Source organism: Mastomys coucha, unplaced genomic scaffold, assembly GCF_008632895.1.
Source record: "Mastomys coucha isolate ucsf_1 unplaced genomic scaffold, UCSF_Mcou_1 pScaffold18, whole genome shotgun sequence".
In the NCBI taxonomy this organism is placed as follows: domain Eukaryota; kingdom Metazoa; phylum Chordata; class Mammalia; order Rodentia; family Muridae; genus Mastomys; species Mastomys coucha.
In genome coordinates this window covers 85,865,853-85,872,102 of record NW_022196900.1, presented here as the reverse complement: position 1 = coordinate 85,872,102, position 6,250 = coordinate 85,865,853, and the positions used below count along the sequence as shown (strand labels likewise).

The following is a 6,250-nucleotide window of genomic DNA, read 5'->3' as shown; positions in this document are numbered from 1 at the left end:
ATAGCCCTGGCTGTCCTGGAACTCACTCTGTAGACCAGGCTAGCCTCGAGCTCAGAAATCTGTCTGCCTCTGCCTCCCAAGTGCTGGGATTAAAGGCTTGCCCCACCATTGCCTGGCTTCCAAACAGGCTTTTAAAACTTGATATGGGATTTTTGTTTTCTTTTGTTTGATTTTACAGGACAGGGTTTCTCTGTGTATCCCTGGCTGTCCTGGAACTCACTCTTCAAACTCCAAGATTCACTTGCCTCTGCTTCCCAAGTGCTGGGATTAAAAGAGCTTTCAAAAAAAAAAAAAAATCCAAGAAGAGTGGATTCTCTCCCAGGTCTTGGTTTCACTCTTCCAGGTTTTGTTTCTCCATTAAGTTTCTTTGGAATACGTGCCTGTTTAGCTGACTGTTTCAGAGCTAGTTGGAGCCAGCTAGTCCTCTGCAGCCTGCTACGTCTGACTTCCTTATATCAAGCTCGCCAACTTCAGGATGGCTTCCTGGTGGAGCACCTGTGCTCACCCCACCTTGCATGTCCTCTCACTTTACATGGGAGCAATCACCTGAATGTTTTCTTTTGAGGAGGTTTACTATGTAGGCTGATCCTTCTACCTCCGCCTTCCTCCCAAGTTGAGATTACAGATCTGCACCATCATGCCTAGCCAAAGCATGTTTTTGAGTATTCTGGTTTTTCATTTTGTTTTTCCTAGGATGGGCCTGCCTACTTCTGACCTGCCATGACTCAGTGGAACAATAAGAAATCACTAAGAGGGTGAAACAAGTGGGACACAGTGAGATTTTCATTTTTAATATGTCATTGTAGTGATTGGCACATTTTTAGCCATCCAGAGTCAAAGTGACCATGAGATATCTGGATAGTTGTCCAGTAAGAGCTTAGCACCAAGGAGTCTAGAGAAAGAAACAGGTGCACTGTAAGAGTCTGCAGAGCACACATAGATGGGAGCTGAGGACAAAGATCTTCAGAGCCTCATCTTTAAAGGGTGAGCAGAGAAACATGAGCTCAACCATCAGGAAAGAAAAACCTGCACAAATGTGTGGAGAACTGGGAGAGAGTTATATCACAAAAGTCAAAAGAGGGACAGTTCAAAAAAAGGGGGGTAGGGTGGGGAGGGGAGCATGTTAGTGTCAACTGCTGCAGAAAGTTCCAGAAAGATAAGGTCGAAAGAGTAGCAGTGGAGCTGGCAAGCGTGAAATGAGTGTCATTACAGATAAGTGTACACAGGTGGTGGCTTCAGGGGCGGGGAGGGAGCGACCTGAAATCGAGCTTATTGACATCCCAGTTTTAAAATATGCCAGGCTGCTGAACACAGACTTGAGGGAAGAGTTTCTGAAGTCAAGGGGAAGAGAAAAGGAGGAAGAAAAGGCCTGTTGAGGGGTGCCCAGACCAAACAAGACCAGGGCATCTGTTTGGGGGGGGGGGGCGCACACAAGGCAGCCCAGCCTTCCTAACGCTGTGTCTGTGCACGGACCTGGATCAGCCTTCCTAACACTGTGTCTGTGTATGGACCTGGATCAGCCTTCCTAACGCTGTGTCTGTGTATGGACCTGGATCAGCCTTCCTAACACTGTGTCTGTGTATGGACCTGGATCAGCCTTCCTAACACTGTGTCTGTGTATGGACCTGGATCAGCCTTCCTAGCGCTGTGTCTGTGCATGGACTTGGACGCATAGGATGGGTGTACAGGAGACTCAAGACAGGAGCAGGAAGGAAGCAGAAGGCGGCAGAGTATATGGTCCTCTCAAAATGGGACAATGTATGCTAAGAGAGCAGGAAGAGCCCAACTCAGATGGAGCCGAAATGAGCAGCAGCCAAGCGGGCACCGAAGGCGCAAGGGAAAAGTCGAGGAAAAATGGCGACAAAGTTTTACTGAGTCACCCAGAGTGCCACATTTTGTCTTAGTTTCTGCGTATTAAGACATCGCATTAGATAGGTACTGTCACTTCACAGGTGAGGAAGTGAAGCCTAGAGAGGTTAAACAAAACAAAACAAAACAAACCTTGCCCAAGTCAAAGGCTATGTGCTTTTAATCTCTACACTTCAGAATCAGAGGATGGTGGATCTCTGTGAGTGAGGTTGAGGCCAGCCTGGTCTACACAAGGGTTCCAGGGCAGCCAAGGGCTACATTAACAATGAGACCCTATCTCAAAAAGAAAACAAGCCACTACCACCACTACCAATAACAACAAAATAACTTGCCCAAGTTCCCAGCAATGTAAGGAACTAAAGGGAGAGATTAGGTCTCTTTCTGAGATCAGCCTTGAAATACACACGAAGTCCTCATGCAACACCTGCTGAATAACTTTTCGTGCTTCTTTAAGGTCTTATATTAATCCTTAGTGCAAAGTTCTGCCTCTTCATCTTCAACAAAACAGCCAGCAGAGGGAATTCTCAAATGTGCTGAGCTGTATTTTGAGAGGAGGCTATCCAGGAGAACCCAGACCAAGAAGAAAACAAACAAACAAACCCAAAAAAACAAAAACCAAATCAAAACAAAACAAAAAAAAACCCTGTTCTTAACGTACTGGCCTGATTTAAGATCAGGAGCCTCCTGGAGTCTACCCCGAAGCACAGGCTCACTTCATTTGTTTGAAGTAAACAGTAATTAGTTATTCCACGACTTAGTTGGGCTGCCTTTAAATAAAGGAATGTGGGATAAAACAGGAACACCAACTGGCGTTGCCTACTACAGGGACAAGCTAGCATTAGTCACGTCACAGGGATTACTTAGGCAGCCACTTCCCCAGGTCCCCTTCCCTTTGCAAACCACTCACATAGGCACCACCAGAAACTAGCGCATATGGTAATCCTCATCTCTACTCGGATTCTTGCTTTTCACCTTCTTTGCTACTCCTTCCTTGGCATGCACAAGACTCCCTAGCCTAGACAAGATGTACTTCCCTTTTACGGTACTCACAACAGTAACTAAGCAGCTATTCTGCTTGACTGCCTCCACACCAGACAGAGCTTTGTGAGGTCTGTTTGGCTAAAGTCTGTATCCTTCCAACCTGTCTGAGAGTAGTGATTGTCATAGATTCTAATATTTAAATTGCTGTTTAGGAGTAAGGTGTTCTTAGTGGTGGTGTTTTACCCTTTTCTCTTAAATGGCCTCACAGAAGCTCAAAAAAATCCCGGCAGGGGCTAGCTGGGGTTGGTTGTAAGGAGATGGCCGTGGTCCCCTGGCGAGAGAAGGGTGATGTTCCGGCTTACCTTCTCTTTGACTGCCTGGTAGCTCTGCTGCAGCCAGCTCCGCCACCACCCCACGTCCTCCCTGTGGAAGAGACACAGTTGACGGCCCTGCCGTACGACTCCTGTCCAGCCTCTGCTGTGGCCGGCGGATGAGGCTTCTCGGGCCACTTCCTCATGCCCCTACATTACGCAGCCCTTTCAGCTCGGTCCGCACCCGCACCGACAGCCTATCCCAAACAGGGACCCTGGCCCAGTACCCCAACCCTTGAAGAACCCAGGCCCCAAAGCCAGAAAGCTGAACGACAAGCTCACCCTTCCGCCATCTTGCTAGCATGACATCACCACTATTTACCGACCTTTGACTTCCGACACGGCACCGCCCCCTCAGGCTCCGCCCCCAAGAGCGTGCCCCAATCTTAACACAAGGACAACTCTCCGCCCAATCCCCGCCCCCTATAACAATGTGCCCAGCCTTTGTCCAATCCCTGTCCCAAAGTCGGTTTGTCCCGCCTCTGAACTCTTGATCCAATCGTATTTAAGATTGCCCTCGGGTTCCTCCAACCAGCCGCTAGCTTTCCCGGTAGTCCCTGACTACAGTGGCCTCTCTGGGCCAAGTTCGGCAAGCTCGTTAGACCACCAATTAGAGGGTGAGGAGAGGAGAGGAGAGGAGAAGAAACAAGAGGAGGAGGAGAGGAGAGGACAGGAAAGGAGGGGTGGGGTTCGAACGTCGTGTTCTTAGAACCTAGTGCTAGGACCGCCCCCCTTTGTGAAACCAGCCGCGTAGCTGCTTCTTTGTATTAAGCTCCAAACTAATTCGGCAAGCTGGGACTGCGGGACTCTTAGCCAGAGTAAGGCTGCGCGGAGAATCCGGAGGCTACTTTAAGCTATCCTCGGGATGACTCCCAGTATCACTTGGAGAGGCAGATACACATTCAATTATCACAACAATTTGATAAGCCCAATTTAAGAAAAAGAGCTGGGCAATGGTGGCGCACGCCTTTAATCCCAGCACTTGGGAGGCAGAGGCAGGCGGTTTTTGAGTTTTTGAGGTCAGTCTGGTCTACAGAGTGAGTTCCAGGACAGCCAGGGCTACACAGAGAAACCCTGTCTCGAAAAACCAAACCAAACCAAACAAAAACAAACAAAAGAAAACGTTAGGGGCTGGAGAGGTGGCTCAACGGGTAAGAGCACTGACTGCTCTTCCGAAGATCCTGATCTAAACGAGACAGGGGCTTGCAGGCAGCCAGGACTGGCTTGGAACTTGTGTAGTCAGGCTGGTTTCCAACTCTCTTCTGCCTCAACTTCTCCATGCTAGGAATAAAGGTGTGCACCTGTGTGCCTGGTTTAACATCCGACCCCCTTTTGACACCACACACTTCCCTGATTCTCCATAGTGGAAAAACTCCTGTCTTAATTATTTAATGTCCCCTCCGATTTTTTTTCTTTTATTATGTTTTGAATTTTTTTCAGTCAGGTTTTTGCTTCTCACAATCCATTGAAAGAAGTTTTGTTCCCAAGATCATAACCAATTTTTTTTTTCTTTTTTTTTCGAGACAGGGTTTCTCTGTGTAGCCCTGGCTGTCCTGGAACTCTGTAGACCAGGCTGGCCTCAAACTCAGAAATCTGCCTGCCTCTGCCTCCCAAGTGCTGGGAATAAAGGCGTGTGCCACCACCGCCAATTTTCTATTCTCCTACTGGAACCATTAATATCTTAGTTGACACAGTTGCCACACTCCCTCCTTTCCAAAGACTTTGTTCTAGAGCCTTTCAGGCCATCAGGGCCTCCTACCTGTCCTCTGGGCTTCTCCTCCTGTCCTCTGGGCTTCTCCTCCTGTCCTCTGGGCTTCTCCTACCTGTCCTCTGGGCTTCTCCTCCACACAGATTTTTGCTTGCTTCTAGAAAAGTCCAAGAACTTAGTCCTTGGCTCCCTTTTTCCAAAACATGATCATTCCTCAGGTGATCTCAAATCTCAAGATTTTTGAAAGCCACCTGGATGCTGACAACTCACAGAGCTTCTTTTCACCTCAAATACCTTCTCTGAACACTAGGTTCTCTATATCTATGAGATTATAATATGCATATTAAATTTCACATGTCTGAAGATAAACCTCATTTTTCCACTTGCTCAAGCCAGTTGTCCTTGATCCCCTCTTTCAGTTCTGTTTGGCTCCACCAATCACTTCTTAGCACCTCCACGGCTGCTATTAGATGCAAAGCTACCATCTTCTGTCACGGCTTTAATTATGACAGCCACTTAGGTGGTATAGCCTGTACCCACATTTGCCTTTCCTTAATCTAGTTTACTTGCTCTGTAAATAAACTACGTTTTGGGGAATGTAAAATGACACGGCTGCTTTTGTGATAAAGTAAGCGTTTCCTCAAAACATTACTATATGATCTAGGAATTCTACTTCTGGGCATACCCTGTCCACTCCTCCCTGCCCCCCCCTAAAAACAAACACTGAAAGCAGAAACGTGAAGAGATAAGCACCCAGGAGCATAGGAACTTCATTTACACTAACCAGCACATGAAAGAAACCTAACAAAGTATAAATGTGTTTGTAAAGGAATATTATTCAACCTTAAAAAGGAAGAAATTCTGACATATGCTCCAACATGGGTGCATCTTGATGATGTGATGCTAAGCCAAATAAAGCAGGTTTCAAAGGGATAACTTGTATTATCTCATTTAAGTGACGTACTTAGAGTAGTCAAATTCAGAGACAGGGAAGGATGATTAGAAGGGTTTGTTGGGGGTGGGGAAGGTGGCTAGAGAGATGGGTCGGTGGTTAAGAACACTGTAATGTGGTCTGGTGTCCCCTTCTGGTGTGTCTGAAGAGAGCAATGGTGGTGTACTCATATGTATAAAATAAATAAATAAATCTTAAAAAAATAAAAAATAAAAAAGAAGGGCTTGGGGGAGAAGAGAATATAGATGTCTATTTAATGGGTCCAGAGCTTCAGTCTGAGAAGAGGACCTAGAGCTCCCACGGTTCTCCAACGTCTTCCAAACAGCATTCTCTGTTCACAAGAAGAGCAGTTAAGCCTTCAGTCTCCTT

At 46.9% G+C, this 6,250-nt stretch overlaps 1 protein-coding gene across 1 annotated transcript in view; it reads right to left on the bottom strand.

Annotated features, from left to right (window-relative positions):
• The window catches only part of Bsdc1 (BSD domain containing 1), a 24,295-nt gene extending 20,381 nt beyond the window's left edge, over nt 1–3,914 (bottom strand). The window contains exons 1-2 of the mRNA XM_031378777.1: nt 3,504–3,914; nt 3,213–3,273 (exon numbers count right to left, since the gene is read on the bottom strand). Coding sequence (XP_031234637.1) covers nt 3,213–3,273; nt 3,504–3,514 — 72 coding nt within the window. The 5' untranslated portion in view covers nt 3,515–3,914. The remainder of the gene's footprint in view (nt 1–3,212; nt 3,274–3,503) is intronic.
• Between the last annotated feature and the right edge of the window lie 2,336 nt (nt 3,915–6,250).